The sequence below is a fragment of the Dendropsophus ebraccatus genome, chromosome 1, assembly GCF_027789765.1.
Source record: "Dendropsophus ebraccatus isolate aDenEbr1 chromosome 1, aDenEbr1.pat, whole genome shotgun sequence".
Lineage (NCBI taxonomy): Eukaryota > Metazoa > Chordata > Amphibia > Anura > Hylidae > Dendropsophus > Dendropsophus ebraccatus.
The window spans coordinates 202,411,791-202,434,366 of record NC_091454.1 but is presented as its reverse complement, the minus strand read 5'-3'; the positions used below and the strand labels follow the sequence as shown (position 1 = coordinate 202,434,366).

The 22,576-nt window shown below is 43.6% G+C and overlaps 1 protein-coding gene across 3 annotated transcripts in view; it reads left to right on the top strand.

The window, feature by feature from the left end:
* The window catches only part of BIN3 (bridging integrator 3), a 31,816-nt gene extending 9,514 nt beyond the window's left edge, over positions 1–22,302 (top strand). The window contains exons 2-9 of one of the 3 annotated variants that reach the window (XM_069944726.1): positions 11,985–12,030; positions 15,322–15,358; positions 15,816–15,877; positions 16,500–16,636; positions 16,782–16,822; positions 17,453–17,594; positions 20,640–20,774; positions 20,854–22,302. In XM_069944726.1, the coding sequence (XP_069800827.1) occupies positions 15,850–15,877; positions 16,500–16,636; positions 16,782–16,822; positions 17,453–17,594; positions 20,640–20,774; positions 20,854–21,000 (630 nt within the window). In that variant the 5' untranslated portion in view covers positions 11,985–12,030; positions 15,322–15,358; positions 15,816–15,849 and the 3' untranslated portion in view covers positions 21,001–22,302. Of the gene's footprint in view, positions 1–11,984; positions 12,031–15,317; positions 15,359–15,815; positions 15,878–16,246; positions 16,415–16,499; positions 16,637–16,781; positions 16,823–17,452; positions 17,595–20,639; positions 20,775–20,853 lie in introns of those variants that run through there. The other 2 variants (XM_069944718.1, XM_069944736.1) reach the window with 2 other exon arrangements.
* Positions 22,303–22,576: the final 274 nt, after the last annotated feature.

Here is a 22,576-nt window from a genome sequence, read left to right as displayed (position 1 = left end):
AATGACTCTGATCAGGGAAGATGCTCCTTGTGAGTCCCTGGATGTAACTGCATTGTAATCACTAATATACTGCATACAGCCTGTGTACCATTGCTATTTCTGTATAAGTCAGTGTATGGGGGAAATACTGTTTTTTGTGTGGTGGATTTTATTTATTAATGGTATGGTAGTATTAGTCACTGTGATGGTGATAATGGTAGTGGTCACGGTATCGATAGTATTTGTTTCTTATATACTGGTATTAGTGGTAATATTGGTCGTGGTTTACAGGATTTGGTTAATAATAGTGTGACGGTATGGTGAGAACACTATCAGCGGGTCACTTCTCACTGGTTCTTTATTGGTGGGCCCCCAGGATCAGTTCTATATGTGGGCCTCAGATACCCCTGGGGTATCACTATATACTGATAACGTATATGCTGTGTGATAATGCTGGATGTCTGTATACACCGATACCCGCTCTCTATGATACATGGGCATACAGTGTGTGTTTTGGCCAGGCAGGCTGTGGGATATACATATCCATTAGTGGTTAGACCTCAGTCTGTTCCTGACACCCGCACTTCTTCCTGTTCTCAGTTTCCTTTCCTGTCTGCTATAAGTGTATATACTTGTTATCCTAGGTGAGCGTATGATGGCCTCTGATGTTTATAGAAAATCTATTTCCAGGAGGCAGTGATACATGTATCTTGAGGGGCCACAGATGCGCCGTATAATAGAGATGAAGCATAGGACGTATTGTTGCAGAACGCCAATAGACCGGATGGTCCTGGCCGCAATTCATTCTCGGATTCCCTGTTAGTCCTGATAGATATGTTTATCCTCTGCACAGAGAAGGACTGCAGTCTATGAGGATATGTCTTCTCTGTCGTCTTGTTTCCTTTGTTCTCCATGGTCCTGATCCTTTTATATGGATAGTTAAAGGGGAGCTTAAAGGGAATCTGTCATGCTTTAAATTGCTGACACTGATAGCTGTTAGGTCAAGGAGAAGCATGGCACATTTCATATATCTGTCTGTGCTTCCAGAACATAGAAAAATACTTCTGGTGAAAAGCGTCAGAGATGTTTCCAAGCTCTTCTAGTGCTGAGGGCTGTAACATCTCCTCACTCCCTCTCCCATCCCTATCTCTGCTTGATTGCTGGAAGCTGAGCCCTGCTTGTAAATCTCACTACTGTGCACGAATCGGAGCTGGAAGCTGACTGTCAGTCAACCAAGGATAGGATGGGGAGTAAGGAGAAGTGACTGCTGTCAGTGCTCCAGGAGCTTGGGAACGCCTTTTTGACACTTGCATGGCTGCACCAGAGAATAAAAGCATTTTTTTTTATGTTAAGGAAGCACAGATAGGTATATAAGATGTCTTGCAGTGTACCTGGCATTTTTAAAGGATTGGGGGGGGGGGGGGGGGGGGTTGATATGGTTTTCTTAATTCAACCCTTAAAGTGTCACTGTCGTTTAATTTTTCTTGCAGAAATCAATAGTACAGGCGATTTTAAGAAACTTTGTAATTGGGTTTATTAGCCGAAAAATGCATTTCTTTTACGTGAAAAAGCAGTTTGAAGCTCTCCCCCCTGTCTTCATGGTTTTCTATGGAGAGGGGAGGGGTGGAGGGAGATCAGGCACCAAAACAGGACAACAGAGTTAATTTACAGCTACATCACCAGGCTATCTCCTCTGAAGTCAGCACTGACCTCTCTGACCTCTGAATATCGGCTTTCACACAGGTCCCGCTGTGTAATCCTTTGTTCTCTGCTGCCGTCTAATTTTCCTTCTCCCCCCCTCCCCTCTCCATAGGTTACACAGGGCTCGACTGATGTAAAAGAGTCTAGATTTTCTGATAATGAGCAGTGAATATGAGAGAGAGAGGGGGGGGGGGCTTGGGAAAGCCTTTTTGAATGCAGATAATGGCATATTTGCCTAATAAACACAAATACAAAGTTTTTTTTTAAATCACCTGAAATATTGATTTCTGCAAAAACCAGTGACACTTTAATTGGTAAGAGAATTTTATTTCCCTCACTGTTGTTTCTGAGAACCTGAAAGCCCTCTCTGTGGTACACCACTATTTTTTACTTTTTTTTTTTTTTTTTTTTTTTTTTTTACTTTTGGGGGGCTGATCAGAGCTTGGCTGTTTATCAGTAGTACTCACACAGTTTCTTCCTACCTTACTTGTCTGGCCAGTTACAGCAAAGCACATACTCCTCTCTGCTATGACACGACTGACACTGTATTGGGGGGACACTTTACAGAGCACACTACCTTAGATGGCATGTGGATAGAGAAGGGGTTACTGATAAATTGGCTTTACAGGGTGTGGTGCAAGTAGAAATTAAAAGTGGCAACAGCAAAGAAGGGGTTACACTAAGCACTGAGATGGCAGGAAAGCCTTGATTTATGTCTAAAGTGTCACTGTCATTTAATTTTTTTGTTGCAGAATTCAATAGTACAAGTGATTTAAAAAAAGAAATCTGTGTAATAGGTTTTAAGTAGAATAGTTTCTTTCTGTGCTGAAAAAGCCATTTTCCTACCTATAACCTATGGAGGGGGGATGAATGAGCAGACAAGCAGTCTGTGCAGTTTGGAGACTGTCTGGCCACATACAATGCTTGATTCACAGGTCAGAAAGCCCATAATGACCATAATGAATGCAGAAGACCTCCTGCTTCTGAAGTGGGGGGGAGGGGGGAAGCTTTTGAGTATAAAAGGAAACTCTTTTGCTTAATAAAACCTATTACAGAGTTTCTTAAAATCACTTGTACTATTGATTTCTGCAAAGTGATATTTAAATGACAGTTAGGGCCCTATTCTACGGCACGATTATCATTCAAAAAATTGTTAGATAATGGATTTGTGTAATAGCAGGCAACGATTATATCAGGCTAAAGCGTCAAGGAGGCGTGGTCAAGCTGCAGCATGCCCCTCCCCATTCCAGCAGAAAGCCAAATGAAATTGCCTTTGCTTTAGACATGATGATTTCCGGTAGGAATTCACATAGGAAACTCATGCCCGACTCTCCCATGCCTTCTTGTAAGGCTTTAGTAGTAAATTATAACGTAGTGAGTACCGACTTAGAGCGAGCTTCTGTCACAGCAAGGTATGAGTCAGTGCACACTGGTGGAGATCACGTGCGGGCGTGCATCCAGATATGTGTCATCTCCTGCCAGCCTGGACGCTTCACTCATGCTGTTTCCCCCCCCCCCCCCATCTCCAGGTGTCTGGCAGGAAAGGGGTTAACTGTATGATGTTCTCATAAACGGCGTTCCTGAAGGGAGTGTGAAGAACGAGGGACAATCCTCTGTGCACAGAAGCGGGATATTTTATTTAGCGTTATCCGTGAGTGACGCGGCCTGTGTCCTCCTGTGCTGTAACAATAAACAGGAAGGAGTCCAGGCCGCAGCCAGTCATTACCTGCCCATAATTGTATGCCTTGTGGGCACGGACGGAAGGAGGGGGAGACTAAGCCAAGAATAAGTCATCGGAAGTCCTTGGCTCGCCTGGAGCAGGTTCTGCTTCCTAGATGCAGACTAGAAGAGGCCTTAACCAGGCAACAGGAAAGACTAGAGAGGAGACTAGAATGCTATAGAAGAAGACATGCATCCTGAGGAGGCAGGCAGGGGGGAGCTGGTGCAGTGGCAATGTTACCAGTGCTGGGGATTACACAGAGCTGGACAGGCCAACAATAGCTTGGACCTGACCCACACATCACGTAAATGGGCACTGTCATATAAGAAACAGAACTATTGACATGTCCGTGCCCCACTGAAGAATGGGCCAATAGAAGAGCATGGTAGAGCATTTCACTCCCCGGCTTCGAGTGACCTCCGTCCACGTAGCTCCATTATAAGTCTATGGAGAAAATTGACAGCGGGGAAGCTTATTCTCCTGGTCCTTGGGGGGTCTCAGCAGTGGGATCCCCAACAATTGAAAACTTTTGAGTCAAAAGCTCTAGGTTGTGACCCTGATGGCACTTTATAGATCAGCACGTACCAGCCAGAATATTGTGTTGTGTCTTACATAAGTTTTACCGATCTCCAGATCGGCTGTTTTCTAAGGATTTGTATAGAGGAGCAGCAGGTATTCACTGCTCCTTAATGTGTAAAGTGTCACTGCTGTTTCAGGTTTTTTTTTTTTGCAGAAATCATTAGTACAGGTGATTTTAAGAAACTTTGTAATTGGGTTTATTAGGCAAATATGGCATTATCTGCATTCAAAAAGACTTTTTCCTGGTCCCCCCCCCCCCCTCTCTCTCATCCACTGCTCAGAATCAGGAAATATCGACATCAGTCGGACCCTGTCTGTTCCATAGAAGGGGGAGGAGGGAGATTAGTCGCCAGCAGAGAACAAAGGATTACACAGCTGGAACTGTGTGAAAGCTGCTATTCAGTGGTCAGAGAGGTCAGTGCTGACTTCAGAGTAAGCCTAGTGATAAATTAACTCTTAGTTGTCCTGTTTTGGTGCCTCATCTCCCTCCACCCCTCCCCTCTCCATAGAGAACAATGAAGACAGGAGGGAGAGCTTCAAACTAATTTTTCATGATAAAAATGCATTTTTTCGGCTAATAAACCCGAAGTTTCTGCAAAAAAAACAAAACGATAGTGACACTTAAAGGTTGGGCTTGCAGCTTCCCGTTGGCTGGACCTCAACCAATTTAATATTTATGACATATTAAGTTAATGGAGGACAATTTTAAAGGGATGATCTTGCCCCTATAATACTGTAAGATCTTTGTGTTTAAAATCTTTAAAGGGAATTATCGTCTTGACTTTTTTCCCTTTTTTTTTTTTTTCCTAATTTGTTTCTGTTTTAAAATTTACAATTTATTTTTTAAAATTTTTAGTGCATTATAATAGAGTTGTTTTTAACAGCATTTCGAGGTATACTTTACAGCAAGCCTCTTGAACATAGGCGGCAATGGTAAACAGGGGCTGTCCCATCGACATGAATTGAAAACGTTACTGAGCATACTCGGTGACCTTTTGAAGAGGTCATCTCTTAGGGAGGGGGGAGACTGAGCTGCGAGCTTCATCTCGGAAGTCGCAGCTCGCAGCATAGTTTTAACCCTAGTGGTAAGAAAAAAAATTGCATGTTTTTGGGTTATTTTAAAATATAGTTTCTTGCACCAAGCTGTTTGTGAACGACTTCATTGACCAAGTTCATTGCCGTTGATCCTGCTGGTATGGTCACTACTTCTTACCTGCTTATTCTGATACGTGTTGATCAGATAAAGCACCATCAGTGAGTGTAGACGGCTGCGGTCACCGGTGGCGGGGGTGTGCGGTGCACTGGCTGTGTGGTGTAAGATACAGTCTCATCTCCCTGTGGGAGTATCAGCATCACTATTTCAGCTTTTTGTCCCTGTTTGCTGAACAAACTATAACTGAATGACCTACTTAATATATAGTGAGTAATAAAATATTTCTGTAAAATCTGAGGGTGGCATCTCATCAGTTTCTGCTTCGTTTTTTATTCTTACCAGTAATGCTGGTTATTTGTGCCCAGATACTGAACCTGAGGACCTTGTCTTAGGCTATGTTCACACTTGATGGAGACTACATTTTGGGTGTATACGTCAGCATGCAGGCAGAACAGTGTGCGGCATACTCGTGCAGGGTATGTTGAGTTAGGGATTTTCTATGATCCGTGGCCTAGGTTGGGCTCCCACTGATGGGATGCTGTAATAATACTGACTGGTCACTAGGTGGCAAGAAAGTTTCCTTTCTTAGCTTTTAAGTGTGCCCCTCCCCCTCCATGGTACTGGGATACCCCCAGGACTTACAGTAGCGCTCAATAGAATGACCAACAAGCACTGCAAAGAAAAAGCACACAACCCCACAATAATATCACAAGGTAACAAAAAGATGGCAATTTCATGACTGGAAGTGGAGAGCATGGTTCAGATAACGGTACAGAGCCAACCTCAAGCACGTCGGGGTTCGTTCAAAACAGAGTATGCAGCATTTGAAAACCATTGGTTAAAGAATTTGGATGTAGCCTAAGGGAGTGTTGGAAAAAATGGATACAGCCATAGGCTACATCCATGTTTCCCTGGACTCCCTCGGGCTACATCCAAATTTTTCAGCCACCAGTAATCATATGCCATGGGCTCGCTATCAGACGAACCTCGGTGAGCTAGATGTTCATTCATCTATAGTACAGACAAACGACTGAGTGGAACAGAAGACAAACTCCGAAAAATGGCCCAAACTTTTCGTAATCTTTCCCTAGACTTTCCCCTAAACTCTGATAATTCTATGCATTCCAACCCCCCGGAACCCTGCAATACCCCTAGACTATGTTGACAGAAAATAACCAGAAGACATTAAGACCCAGAGTAACTTGGGCAAATACAGGAACCTACTACTAAATGCCCACCAAACTAGTATTCAGACCTGAGCAATCAAGGTTGCCTGATCCATTACTCTGGAGCAGGCAATGAGAGGGTTACATAGCAACAGCCTCAAACTGGAGAAAAAGGAATAACTGAAACACATACAGATTTGTTTGGTTGCTGGGAAAAGCTGGGTCCAATCCTGGGTAACTTCTAGTTTGCCAGGATTGGATCCAGCTTTTCCCCGGCATCCGGGGTGGAGCGGCAGGGAGCAGAGCACTGATCAAACGAAGCGCTTAGCTTTATTTTATGGGCGATTCGCTCATCTTTAGTATAAATCTTAGTTCTTTTGGACTGACCAGATTTTGTGTAAAGTTGGGATCCCAGCTGATGGGCAGCTTGCTGATAGATCACCTCTTTCTCAGTAGCCGTAGTGGCACCCACCATATCTGGTAATAGCTACTTGGGAATGAGAAGGGCTCCTGTGACTACTATTAGTACAAAGCGGGCTGAACAATCCTGAACAAGTTGCCTGGTTTGCACATGGATGCCTTACACAAGGGAATGTTGTCCATCCAGTTGGTTCAGACGTTGTACTGATGCTTCTGACTGAGCACATGTGCAGAAGAGAGTCCATGTGAAGGACAGGCTGAGGTCACCACCTGTCCAGATAGTCATTTTGGTTTATAACCGTTTCCTGAATTGCACGAATTCCATCACATGCCAAAGGCTAGTATATCCACATAGGAAATCCGGCACATAGATGCGGAGGTGTGGGGACCTGTTCCTATGGCGTGAGTCACCAAAAACGACTTTACAATCTTATGATCTTGAGATCTCGATCAATCGCAGACCAGCTCTCAATTTAAAGGGAATCTTTCAGCACCTCGGCTGGCCCGAGGTGCTGGCGATGTAGTGTTAGTGAGTGACCCCTGTTGTGTGTGTACCTTTTTTTTTGGCCATCGATGCTGTGGATTTTTTGCAGTCTTGACCAAAGTTGTATAGTGCCAAAGAGTAGTAGTGGAGAGGTGTTAGTGCCGCACTTAGGCCTGCCTCACCACTACTGCCTCCTCCCTGTTTATGTGCATAGCTCTTTCTGCCCAGCCTCCTGCTTTTTTCTCACGTCATCTGCTGCCAGGGGCCACGCGCGCCCACTTCACAGTTCACGCCTGGATCAATTGGGTCGTCACTCGCTTGTGTGTCCGGAACTGCGCATGCGGTGGTGCGACGCAGGCGTGCTGAGGGCCTGCAGCCAATGTCCCCGTTTGGTACGCTCAGCGCACCTGCCCTGCTCCTCCACACTACGGCGCATGCACAGTTCCGGACACAGGAGCCCTTGGCAGCAACAGCGCATGCGCACCAGAAGATGGCGTGAGAACAAAGCAGGAGGCCGGGCAGAAAGAAATATGCACGCAAACAGGGAGGAGGCAGTAGTGGTGAGGCGTGCCAATGTGCGGTACTAACACCTCTCCACTACTCCCCTTTGACACTTGGATCCAATGTGTTCGCCAAGATTGCGACAAATCTGCAGCATTGATGGCCAAAAAAAAGGGGGCCCTCACTAATACCACACCGCCAGCACCTCGGGGCTAGCCCAGGGGCTGTCAGATCCCTTTTAAAGGGGTTGTCCATGAAAAGTAAAACCCTTTAACAATTTTATGAATTTTTCCGGTGGTAAAAAATACACACAGCGTGTAGACGTTAGATTATCCTTGCTGTACTGCACTATTATATCCTATGTGGCCACTCTTGGGGTCGGACTGATCGCCCTCACATGACTCCGATGTGAGATGAAGCATCACGTGACCATGGCAGCCAATGATTTGGACTTATTAGGGTGTATTTCAGGCTATTCTCCACTTGTACATGGAATTTTTTTTTGTGTCTTCAGTTTTGTTCGCTATAGCAATATTTCCGGACCATCTGTCTCCATATTAAAGCACTTTTACTTTATGTGTTGGGAATATGTTGCTTGGCATAGACATTAGTAAATCTCTACTGTGCCACATTTCCCTACTTCTAAACTAGCAAATAGAAATCTTGTTTTTTTGGGCATTTAATCATTTTTTTTTTTTCCTACGGGATTAAAACATGTAAAAATATAAATTTACATTTCAAAGTAGCTTGGCAAGTATGTGTATCATTGTAACAATACATGAGAAATGTGCCCCTTAAAGGGGGTTTTAATGTTCGGCTCCAAGTACTGCTGCTGATAATGGGGGGGCAGCTTTTTTTTTTAAATATAGGACACATAGATATATAATGTGGGGTGCTGACACCTGGAAACAACCCAAACAGTTGATTTGTTGGGGTGCCACCAGTCAAATATTGATGGCTTTGAATTAAAGAGGCACCGTCCTATTTTTTTTCTTTCTTATTTTAAGGACTCAACAGGGGTTGGGATCGCAAGCAGTTTTACAATATACTTTTGTCTTTTTCTTTTTTTTTGTCTTTTGTCTCCTTTCTTTTCGAGCTGCAGTCCATGTTCCCTGTGTGCCAGTATTTGGTCCTCTCTTTAAAAAAAAAAGAGACCAAACAAAGGAAGTCCCAGTCCTTTGTACACTCACGAAGTGGCTTGGTATTGATTGACAGCCGTTCCTGAGTGGGACAAGTCTTCCCTGCACATGTGTACAGCTGCTGCATCTCCTAGTTCAGTAGCAGAAAATACTAGGGGTGCTCGCATTGTATGGTCAGCTCTCCTGTCACACAGCACCAAAACCTCTGAAACCACAAAGTGACATTATACTGACTACATTGTTACATAACAAAGAGCATTGTCTCCTGGTAAGCTGCAGAGCTGATAATAGTATAAGGTAATTGCCCTCAGCTGATATACAACCTGTATGATGGACAGGTGCCTTTCCTTGTGAGAGTGACTTCCTGTGTTTGGTCTTTAGAGAAAAAAAAAAACTAATATCGGCTCCGGCAGGGAGCATGGAGCCCAGTTTGACAAGATGTATAACATTGATTTAATCATAGAAAATAAAATAGTACATAGCACAGAATAAAAAGAGTACATAGCAAAACAGCTTGCGATCACAACCCCTGTTGATTTCTTAAAAGAAAAAAAAAATTCACAACAGGTATGCGTTAAAAAGTCCTAGAGGATCCCTTTTTAGAAATGCATCAAAACTGCACATGTGATCTGACCCCAATGCACTCATGAGTCTTATCGGTCTCCTGGCTGGACTCCTCCCTTTGCAAAGCTAGAGGAATTGTTGGAAATGTAGGAAATTATTTTAGTGGTCAAATAGGGACCAACATGGCTAAAATCCCATACCTTTTTAGCATGAACTATATAGAATTATAGACAATTCACCCCACATACAATTTGCTGCCTAATCCTTATGTTAGCCTTCAGTCTGGCAGACGTGGGGTTATAAGTTCCTCCCATTGTCCTGGGCAGTAACCCCGCTTTTCGTAGCTGGCAGTGTGAGTAAGCAGACGTGAACCCAGGGAAACCCGACCTGGTCTGTTCCACTGGTGTGTACAGTGCAAACAGGAAAAGAGAAGCGGGGGTTAATTTTAGCTTATCGGAGCGGTAATACTTGCACTTATCTTCCTCTTTTTTTACGCTGCTTGCTTTGCTTTTCCATTTCCATTTTTAAGCTATTGTCACATTAGTGTAATGGAAATAAAAGTATTTATTGTGATTGCTTAATATGTCGCTGGTACAGATATATATAGACTATTACCAGGTGTAATGTGTTAATACATCGGCGTGATCAGCTTCTATTAATACATCATGGCCGAAAATCCCCTTTTTATAATAGTAAAGCGCAGAATTCACAGGTATATCAGCCGGGGAGGGGAGGTCGGCAGGATACATTCCCCTTCACTCCTATATGACAGTCCCCGTATATGCCGGAGTGTCACTCGCTGCAGGGGTGGGATGGCAGTCTGTATAGAGGGGGCAAGAACCAGACATCTCATTCACTACAGTGCTATGTCTGCCAACCTCTGAGTGGGCTGAATGCTGTGCACATTGAGGTCCATCAGAGATGGGATATGCTCCTCCGTCCAGTTATAGTACATGTCAGTTTCAGTCTTCTCTATCGCTTGTGTTTACGTATGGGGTTTTAATGGTTAAAGTGTCACTGTTTTATTTTTATTTATTTTTATTGCAGAAATCAATAGTCCAGGCGATTTTAAGAAACTTTTGTAATTGGGTTTATTAGGCAAATATGCCATTATCTGCATTCAAAAAGCCTTTCCCCAGCCCCCCCCCCCCCCCTCCCCCCTTCTCTCTCTCATTCACTGCTCATTATTAGGAAATCTCGACTCTTTTACATCAGTCGGGCCCTGTCTGTTCTATGGAGAGGGGAGGGGGAAGGAGGGAGGGAGGGGGGATTAGTCGGCAACAGAAAGCAGAGAGCAAAGGTTTACACAGCGGGACCTGTATGAAAGCCGCTATTCAGAGGTCAGTGCTGACTCTTAGAGGAGATAGCCCAGTTATGTAGCTTCAAATTAACTCTTTGTTGTCCTGTTTTGGTGTTTTATTTAGCTCTCTCCATAGGAGAACAATGAAGACGGGGGAGAGCTTCAAACTGCTTTTTCATGATAAAAATGCATTTTTCAACTAATAAACCCAATTACAAAGTTTCTTAAAATCGCCTGTACTATTGATTTCACTTTAATGGTAGAGTGGTCCATGGAGGTAGGGGGCTACAGTCGTTCCTGACTAATAACATAGGAGAATCATGGATTATTATACATTGCAGAACTCCAGATCCCACACTGCCAAATGAGTTAAATGGGCACTATCACTTAACATGTTGGAAAGATGCCAAAACTTTTTCTTTTTTTTGGTTGGGGGCCCATTGCTAGAGCAAACCACAGAAGCTCATGCTGAGCCCTTTCTCTCCCCGCTCTTTGCCACGTAAGTCAATGGGATGGTGTTGGTCACACTCACAGTGGGCGGGGAGAGAAGCATCTAGCCAGGTGCTTCTTTTCCTACTCATTCTAGCAGTCAGTCAAGGTCTAGACCAGGGATGGGGAACCTTTGGACAGCCAGGCATGATGGGAATTGTAATTTTGCAACAGCTGGAGGGCAGAAGTTTCCTAATCCCTGGTCTAGACACTGTCAGCTGGAACCCAGATGAGTTTGTGCACTGCCTCCCCATTCTAACATAGAAGATTGTGGGAAGAAACTAGCCCCTGGTCCATTAGGCTACTTTTTATATTACCTTAGGATAGATATATGTTTGTCCCAGGCAGGTTTACATTTTCTTTGTGTAGATTTAACTACCACATCTGCTGGAAGACTGCTTCAAGCATCTACTACTCTTTCAGAAAAATAATTTTCAAGGCGTATGGGACAGACAGGGATAGCAGTGTGTAGTGTTTGGTTTATCTTCAGCAGTCTCCTGGAGATCGAGTGCATGCTCGACTGCCACTCTATTTATCTAAGGGGCATGGGACCCCCATTCTTGTGATCGGTGGGTCAGACCATTATCACTAACCCTCTGGCTAGGGGACAAGTTTTGCTCTAATGAAAAACCCCTTTAAATATCCCCCAGTGGACTGAATACTAGCTGTATAAATTGGGGTGTGAGGAGTTCCCCTTCTTTCCACCTGAGCCACCATTTTCTAGCTCTCTGCAGTAAGCAGATATATGTTCTCTGTATTTATAACAGTATTTTTTTTTGTGTATTCTAGGAACCCCTTTAAAGCTGGGCCGAAAAAGCAGATTGTTCCTAAAACCGTAAGTAAATGCAAGACTCTTATCAGTCATGGGGCTGGTGTCTCTATATTGGGCCATAGGCTGTATGCTTGTTTTTCCGGACTAGGGTGGCATCAAACTTCTGCAGCTGCAGGCAAATGCTGAACTCCGGGGTTTGGAGAACTTTGCCGAACCACAACAGTTTGACAGGTCGACTCAACACTAATAGTTAAATTAAGGGAATACATATTTTTTTCCAATCGTTACTAATGTTTTTTTCGTAAAAAATTACGGATCCGCAAAAAATACAGACTCTTCTATAGATTCATATAACTCTGGGCAGTGTGACTAGCCCAATAGAAATCAATGTGGCCTAAATTTATGGAGCGTGTAAATAAGAGCTTACAATGGAGCCAGTCTTATGGAACAAGACGAGGAGTGAAGCACTCAGTTGTGGACTTCTCCCGGCTCTGTCTAGTGATTGGTTGGGATCTTAACACACAGACCCTGAAAAATTAAAGTCTGTGCCTACACAGTGTGATACCGTCAGCACCGATTGGACAATGTCAGACTGTGCAGGGACAGTCCACCTCCACCCCCCCCCACCCCCCGCCACTGGTAACGCCCAGATGTCAACTTACTCATACATTTGCTGGAGGGAAACAGAGGAATAGCACTACACAGAATAGTAAATAAATACTCTGGGATTATTTCATGAACACAACGGCTATATACTAACCCAGACATGTCCTGGGAGTTATCCGTTTCCTTTTAAGATGCTGACGTTGGTGTGAATAGGGATTTGGATCCACACTGCGTCCCTGTGATAACTCTAAACTACCAGAAAACAGGAAAGGAAGTGTTGTCATTGACACATTAATATAGTAAAGCTGCTGGGCATGGACCCAGTATCTACAGTCCGTGATATTTCCAGCTTGCCACAGAATATATAAACAGCTGAATACATTATTACAGAAGCGGCCCCTTCATCTCTAAAACCGAGACCAGACGACCCCCATATTTTTATATAGGTGAGGATCTCACCTATGTTATGTCATATCCACTCTTTAGGACAATGTGATCTGACATAGGGCCCTATTACATGGAGCTATAATCAGCCGAATTGGGCCAACAATTGGACAACAATCATCGGCTGATAGCTGGTTTAGGTTTGGACCATGCATCGCTAGGTGTAATACGTGTAACTCAGGCTGCAGCGCCTGAGTGGCTTTTCAGCTGACAGGCCGCTCAGCCAATCACAGCCCACGGCGGGAAGCTGCAGAGCACAGGAGAGAAGACTGGGAGCGGGGAGAGGTAAGGGATCAGGTGTTTGGGCAAGGGCTGCATGGACATTGCTAATGATGTCCATACAGCTTTTACTGCCCGATTATCATGCCGTCCAGTAAACGAGCAGCGATGTAGCAGATTGGCGCTCATTTACTAAAATGATCGGGCCGTAGTTGGCCCGTGTAATAGGACATGGAGAGAAATAGCTGGACAAGTACAAGGGTTGGCTACAAGTGTCATCCATGGGTCCTAATATTTAGACTATTACTCATACAGTTCCTTTGGAATATGTATCACCCAGCATGTACTTGTGTCTTTACGCCCAGTGTCAGAAAAAGGAGGAGTAAATTAGTTAAAGGGGGTTGGCTCACAAGTGACCACTGGGGCTTTGTATTGAGAAGCCATGGCCAGACACCCAATGGCCCACCAAGATGGCGTCTGTAAATGCTGTTTTTGTACACAAGGTCTGATAAACCCTGAAGCCATGTATTGACGTTTTGATCATCATGTATACTTTGCCCACGATGAGCAGAGTCTTGTGGGTGCTTACCCTTCTGCCAAGTGGGTAGATGGATGTGGTCTGTATGTTTTGGGATTTTGGCTCCACAAAGCCTCCATTGTATGTGACTGTGTATCTTCGTACCCACATCTTCTGCATAAATTCCACCTTTTCTGTCTCCGGAGAGCGGGCCGACGCAGCTGTGACCTCACCCGCACAGAGATTAAGAGACACTTCCCATTCATGTCCACCACTACCGAGTCCTGCTTTCCACCACTACAAGAACAACAAAGTCATGGAAAGTAGATGTTTAGTAATCGGCAAGATAGGAGCCGGGTTGTGAAATAAGCATTCCTAGATCTGTAAGGTACAGACAAGTTACGTGAATAACAGCCTTGACTCTGTGCCAAGTTATAGGCAAAGGGTGAAAAAAAAAAATGTCCCGGAAGGCATCTGTTTTATCATCACCCCCAGTACTAATGCATGTGAGCGGCCGAGACGCACCCATTACATCACCCCACCCTCAGCATTGTGGGTGTAAGGGACCAGAAAGTTTGACCTTTTATCTAATGTTTCTTTCAGAAGCTGCCAGAGAAATAGCTATATTTAAAAAGACAAATCATTTCCGTCTTTTTAGCGCTAAAGGATACCAGGACTAATTTTAAAGGGGTACTCTGGATAAAAAAATAGTTTTCACATCAACTCGTGTCAGAAAGTTATATAGATTTGCAAGTTACTTCTATTTAAAAAAAATCTCAGTACTTATCAGCTACTGTATGTCCTGCAGGAAGTGGTGTATTCTTTCCTGTGTGACACAGTGCTCTCTGCTGTCACCTCTGTCCATGTCAGGAACTGTCCAGAGCAGGAGAGGTTTTCTATGGGGATTTACTACTGATCTGGATAGTTCCTGACACGGACAGAATACACCACTTCCTGCAGGACATACAGCAGCTGATAAGTACTGGAAGACTTGAGATTTTTTTTTAAGTAGAAGTGATTTTTAAAGAGGACCCGTATTTTAATAACCACCGTATGAAATAACAATTCTGACGCATATCCTCTTATAGCTCTGTGATTTGCCGTTCCTATGTTATTCTGGCTAGCAGTGCATGGCTAAATAGCCAGTTGGGTGTTATCGGCCCCCCACATTTTCTAATGAGAATAGGAGCTGCACATCACAGAGCTATAAGAAAATATGTTCTAGAATTGTTGTTTCATGGGGAGTACAAGGATTTCCTAAATTATACAGGTCACAAGTACTCTCTATTATTATGTAAAATAGTTGAAAGTGTCCTTTTATTTTCTTGGACCTATACCTGCTGTATACTGCAAAATGTTCAATGAGGATCTGATCATAATAAGTATTCTTACTGCAGAGGAGCTGTCCCTACATTGTTCATAGATGCTATATACCAGCTCACTGACTGTATCCCCCATAGTACAGGTCACCCATATGTTAACATTTCTGTAGACTAATCATATTCATGTTACTTTCTGTGTGTCCTCAGTGAGGCGCTCATGAGTCGTCTTTTTTTTTTTCCAGGTAGAAAGGGACTTTGAGCGGGAATATGGCAAACTCCAGCAGTGAGTAACCTACCTGTATTCTCCACCCCCTGACTTTTTTTTTCTTCTTCTTTCATATCTCAACTTTAAGGGTAGCTTCACACGTACCGTATCGCAGTGAATTTTCTGCTGCAGATCTGCAGCAGATTCGATGGTGCAGATTTGATGCTGTGCTCATTCATTTAGCCAAATCTGCTGCGGATACGGTACGGTACCCTTAGGGTAGCTTCACACACACCGGATCCACAGCAGATTTGATCTAAATAACTGAACACTGCATCAAATCTGCTGCAGATCCGGTGTGTGTGGAGGCACCCTTAGGACTAGAACTGTATCACTTAGTTTTGGTTAGTTTTGTCATTTACCTCCTGGTTTATGTCCATTACTTTATAGCATTCTGCATGATGCTTGACACATCATACCTGTACTATCACTCTCATCGTGTCTGCATTATGACAATATATCTCTATGTCCACAGGTTGGAAGAACAAACCAAAAAGCTGCAAAAAGACATGAAGAAAAGTATAGAGGCTGACCTAGGTATGTAAGCCTTGTAAAACTACTGCTTGTTCCTGCTTTGCAGTACTCTGCTTTCCTTGTAGTTTTTCTATATATCCATACAATACACTGCTCCCACCACTCAATGAGCCGAGCCAGCCATCTGAGCTTTATGCCCACTTTAAGTGGTTGGTGGGTATGTCAAAAGTTTGTCAGTGATTGGTATTTTTATTATTATTGTTTTTTTTTTAAACAATTATGGGGTTGTCCAGGGAAAAATAATTCTCCATGGCTTGAGATGGCATAAAAGTAATAAGCTATACTCACTTACCCTGATTCCTCACAACTGCAGTGCCCCTAACCTCCACTGGTCACGGCTTCTTCCTGATTCCTGTGATGTCCTTACTGCAGAATAACTATCCCACTCAGCCAATAGTGGGTGCAGCAGTGTCCCGCCTTAGTCCCTCATTGGCTCACAGAGGCAGATCCTGTTGGGACAGGACAGCACAGAACCTGGAGGGAGCGGAGATCAGTGGCGGACCGTTATTATTGGTGTAGCAGCCGTGGAGCTGAGGGAAGGTAAGTATAGCTTGTTTATTATTTTTTTTTATTTTTTTTTAACCCCATTCAGTAATATAATTTATGTTTCTACATTTTCCTTCAGCCATGTCTAAATCTGCGGTCAGAATCTCATCAGACCTTCTTGGGAATCCACTGTGTGAGCCAGACCAAGATTTCCTAGCCATGGTGACTGCTCTGGACACTGCAATGAAACGTATGGACGCCTTTAATCAGGAAAAGGTACTGAGCTTCATTACTAATGTAACTGTATGCGCAGCCTCTACATGGATTGAGGCCAATATATTTGGGGAACGATCAAGGTTTGAACAACCTGTAGCTTGTTGGATGCATTTTATTTTATTCACATGCATTTTTCTGCTTTTAGGTGAACCAGATTCAGAAAACTGTAATGGACCCACTGAAAAGGTATAGAGAACATACACTGTACTCATGTGAGACTTGTCAAACGTTTTGATCACTCGGGGTCTGTGTATATGATTGCCAGAGCAGGGAGAAGCATACAGCTGAGTGCTTCTTTCTGTCTTGCTGCAAAAACATGGAGCCCACCTCCTAGGATCATAGGGAGCCAAGGGAGAGTATTTATGGGGCTGAACTCTCAGAACCCAACTGATCAATATCATGTGATATTAAGTGGCAGGGACATAACCGAGAGGAAAATAGGTTGTATTTAAAAAAATAATAATAATAATTTTTATTTTTTATATTTTTGGCAGACTTGACATATATGAGTTTTATCACAAACATAACACACCACAGTACTTCTGTATGGCAGTGCATTATGCCTGTCAGTGTCCCGTAAAAAAAATTTTTTTTACATGTTGCTTAGATATATATGTAATTGCATATATTGTTTGTACATGGGAGATTCTGTATCCGTGCATAGTGCATAGTAGAATATAATATATTCTACTTCTAATATAATAAATATTCTGTATTTGTGTATAGGCCTATATAGTATATACTATACAGTAGTCATTGAGATGAGTCTTTGGATGTACTTGTGTATGTATAATTTTCTATATATGTTGCACACAGGTATAGCAATGTGTTCCCCTCCCTGAACATGGCGGTGAAGCGCAGGGAGCAGGCACTACAGGAATACAAGAGGCTTCAGTCAAAGGTTGAGAAATATGAAGAAAAGGAGAGAACAGGGGCAGTGATAGCCAAGTTACATCAGGTGAGGACTCTCATCCCAGTGACTACATCACCAAACCTATTACCGTTTGCCCAGTAGTCGTACCTGTCATGCCTTATTGTCTAGTGTCATTGCATCATGTCTTACCCTTTGTCATCTGAAACATGTAGTTACGGTTTCTGTTTCTGCCACTTCCTTTTCAACTCTATTTCAGGCAGCCAGCTCCCCTTCACTTCCTAAAAATATCCTCTAGAGAGTATCGGCTGCATGTGACAGGTAGAATACTGTTCGTGGGCTTAGTATCAGTATGTGTGATTGGACTCTGAGGGTGTGTGCGCAATGTGACCCGTTTCCGCTTGTTTCAGCACAGGCCTCGGGCACATTGCACAGAATCCATTTTCATCCCTCGCAATTCTCTGTAAATTCCTATGCAGATTAGAAGGAGGAAAACTAGTGCCACCTATAGGTAGCTAACCTGTAAGTCAATGTCTGACCCTGTAATATGACTAAGGATATTAGCTGAGCCATTCCCCTATCTGTAGATTGCTGTTTCAGAGTACTTTCCTACAGTTGTGTAGGGTCTTGGACCTCCTTCTCTTCTATATGACTGCATTTAGAATTGCAGGCTTCCCAGGGTGCATAAACACTCTACTGTGGCTACATTGGACCGACTTCCTTGGTGCTGTTGGATTTGCCGGTGTTGCTGCTTTCTGGTTACGCCTGATGATTTGTCAAAAATTATTTTAATGACCAGTACTCTTTAAATAGACACAATGCTTAAAGGAGTATTCCTCTCAAACATATAATTTGATATGTTGCTGCCCATGGTGAGACTAACAATTCCTTCCATTCCTTCCATAGGTTTAGTATCTAGCCGGCATCTGCTTGTCAAATAACGCATAGCATAAGAGATCTGGATGGCCCTAGATGCTGTGTAAATGATTGTTGATCTCACGGATCGGTGCTTAATTACAGAGCAAACTACATGTTTCCGTAATCGTGCAGGGAAAGTTAGTAGCAAGTGTTCAGCTGCCCTGCAGCACCACCACAGGTGAAATTAAAGGGGTATTACTCTCAAACATAACTTTTGATATGTTGCTGGCCATGGTGAGACTAACAATTCCTTCCATACTTGTTATTATCTATTCAGTCTCCTTCCCCTAGTTCCCGGCTGCTGCTTTCTGCTGAAGACACAAAAATCTGTGTGTGAGCTTTTCTATCTTCCCCTCCTCCCCCCTCCCTTCGTAGACAGCTAATGTGAACAAGTCTCTGTCAGGCTTTATATACAACATTGTAGCTTCTGTGTAATGCTGGGAGGGTTATTCTGAGGTCCAGTTGCTGATGAACTCCCAGTGATTAATCCTCTCGGCATTACAGAGTTGCTACAAAGTTGCAGACAGGGACTTGTTTACGTCAGCCGTCTTGAAAGGGAGGGGGAGGAGACGGAGAGAAAAGCTCATACACAGATTTTTGTGTCTTCAGCAGAAAGCAGCAGCTGAGAACTAGGGGAAGGAGATTGAAAAGATAATAACAAGTATGGAAGGAATTGTTAGTCTCACCTTGGGCAGCAACATATCAAAAGTTATGTTTGAGAGGAATACCCCTTTAATTTCACCTGTGGTGGTGCTGCAGGGCAGCTGAACACTTATTACTAACTTTCCCTGCACGATTACGGAAACATGTAGTTGGTTCTGTAAGCACCGATCCGTGAGATCAGCAATCATTTACACAGCATCTAGGACCATCCAGATCTCTTATGTTATGGGTTATTTGACAAGCAGATGCCGGCTAGATACTAAACCTAAGAAGACACGAAGCATCTAAAATCTGAGCACTTATCGTAAGACTCATCTCGGGTCGGGGGTGACTGGTTGTACCTATGAGGGGGTAATTTGTGTAACGTAGAGTGGGGGCAGCAGTAGCGATACGCATAGTACCAAAGCATCAACATTTTTCCTCCCAGTCTACGCTAGTTTTCTATTTCTCAGTATCTTATTTACAGCTCAGTAGTGGGATGTGGGATACATAATCGTGATGTGGAGCAGCTTGAACTTTGTGGGATTTATAAATTACACTACAAGTATACATCTCTCAGCTCTTAAAGGGGACCGGCTCTGTGAAGATTGGGTTACCTATTGATATAACTATAATGTATTGAGGCTGGTCATCTAAATTCCACATTGTTCTATTAGTATCCGTTCTATTTGGACAATACCTACATAAACATGGCCAGAATATACAAACTCCATACAGATGTTGTCCTGGATCCAGGACTCCAAGGCAAGAAGGCTGACCATGCCACTGGCTTATAAAAATATAACTAGTGGCCACTATAATAGTGAGTGAGGCATGGAAGCCCCTGTCATAGGACCTTAGGTGAATAGGGTTTCCTAGAGGGCAGGGGCTTGTCTTATGGCCCACAGTGATCAGTGCTTCCTCTGTGTCACTATATCTCCCAGCAGAACCTGACAACCCCATTATAAGTCAGTGGTATCATCATAGGCGCCCATGGTATCTATTAAGCATTATAGTAATCTAGCTAATATGCTTTGTGTTTCAATATACCTTAGTGAATGCAATTATTCTCGGCCTGAGACCTAGCACCGGCCTAATCCTGCGTAAACAGCTGAGGGTTTGTTACAACGTGTCAGTCTAAGTGATCACATCAGGACAAGTGACAGATTTGCACTGTTGCTGTGTTTAGCTCACAGTCCATTGCCCAGACTGGTGAATGTTAGTACACCACCTAGCTGTGCGGACTGGGTTATTATGGGCTATATGTTTCTGTATATAACCAAGAATGCGCCTATTTACTGGCTGAGATGGAGAAGTGCGCTTCCTGTCTATGCAAAGTGGAAACTGCGCCTTCAGTTGACAGAAGCGGTTTAGGGTCTGCTTTTTTGTCTTCTGCGTGCCTTTGGTTGCAGTGGAGCTGAGCCAGGCACAACCCATGGGCTAGGAGGCATTGTTTCTCCAGATCAAACAAAAGTTTAGTCCGCTAATGCCTCTTATTTAACCTGTAGCATGCACAACACTGCCATCTAGTGTCAGGCCTCAAGATTCACATCCTGTTCATGTCTCACACAGGCCAGGGAGGAGCTGCGCCCCATCCGGGAGGATTTCGAGGTGAAGAACCGTCAGCTATTGGATGAGATGCCAAAGTTTTACAACAGTCGCATAGATTTCTTCAAGCCTAGCTTCCAGTCATTGATCAGAGCACAGGTATAGCAGGAGCTGTTTTGTCTGATCACACTTACAGATGTCACTCCTTATCTCACTCCTGTCGTCTCTCCTCCACTAGGTGGTGTACTACACTGAGATGTCTCGGGTCTTTGGAGAGCTGGCACAGCAGGTGGATGAAGCGCATCTGTCCGACTTCGAGAGAGAGCGAGAAAATGAAGCAAAACTAGCCGAGCTGCGTGCCTTGTCCATCGTAGCTGATGACTGACCATGAACTTGACCAATGATACGGTTATAGGTGATGTCGTAACGTCAGGTGATGTCTGAAGAACTGACTGTAATTATGTCTGTGCTAACATTCTAATCCGGACTGGACATACACTACTGATACTGGAGAGTAATACATTACTGCCCTCATTATTTCTTCCCGTGGCTCCACACATGGACCTTTAACTTGATGGAGGCCAAAAAGGGGAAATCGGGGCAGCATGGTTGAGGTTAGGAGCTTAACCAGATTTTAAAGTGCCTTTTGTGTGGAAAAAAAATCCCAATACTTATACTTTTAACATCAAACCTGTCAGCCATCGTCGGTGTTCTTCATCTTCCTTCCTACCTGCTGCACATAATACAGTAGTTCCCTCCTGCTGTATGACTAGTATCTCTCATAGCATTGCTAGGACAGAAAAGTTCATGTACGTTTCATATAGATTGTTGTTTGTTGCCCATACTTGCATTGGTGAACTGAAACACCATGTTGTTCTTCATATGCAACTTTGGTTGCCTCATCATGTTTGGACTCAGCAGTGTATTACTCTGTGTGGAGGGAAGGGATATAACAGACTAGGCTTATGTGTGAAAACTATTTTGCCACCACATCTAAAAGCTATATTTTATCAGCAATGAAGAGGATAGGTAATAAGTATAATCAAAATGGCTCCCTGGTCCTTCGAGTAAACTGAGTTCTGGGCGAGCATGCACACTGCCGCTCCATTCAATTGAGGGACAGGGGAGCCCCATTTTTGTGATTATTCAGGGTCCCAGGGGTCTAACCCCACTGATTAGCAGGATAGGTGATAAGATAAACTCTTGGAATAACCTTTTCATATTAGGCTTCTTAAAGGGAAACTTTCAGCAGGTTAGAAGTATCCCTATAGCACACAGGGTGCTGAGGATAAAGGTAAGTTTCTGCCATATTAAAAGTTTAATCCATATTCAAATATGTCGTTTGGTGCAATGGGGGTGGGGCCACTGATCCGCCCTGGCTGCACCAATCCATTCTGCTGCTATTTATTAGGAGGGGTGGACTGATGCACTTGGGGAGGAAATCCCACCCCCATTGCACCAAAATGAAATATTTGCATATGGATTCAACTGTTAATACGGAAATGGCACAGAGAATGGAGATACTGTAAGAAACTTATCTTTAATGTCTAACCTGCTGATAAGATGTCCTTCTCCATTAACAGTATGGGATGCTCCATTAAATTGAAGCAGACTAGTTGTTAAAGGGGATGTTTCACCATTAAAGGGGTTTTCTTAGCAAAATGTTCTGATGAGCTTTCCACAGGGTGACTCTAATAACTGTGTGCCAATGTCCAGAGCCCACATCAATCGCATTCGGTGTCACACTATACATCCTGTGGATAACTCATCGGTGCATTTTGCCCAGAAAACCCCTTTAAGTATTTATATTACTCTTGTTAGATGCCTCTAGACATTTTCAATTTGATAAAATCATGCGGCTGTGGCGCCCCCTGCTGTTCTTTTGTTCTCCTCTTAGAGTGTCTCCCTGTCATGTCCAGTGTGGGTGATATACAGCACAATTTTTACTGACTGGCCTGTAC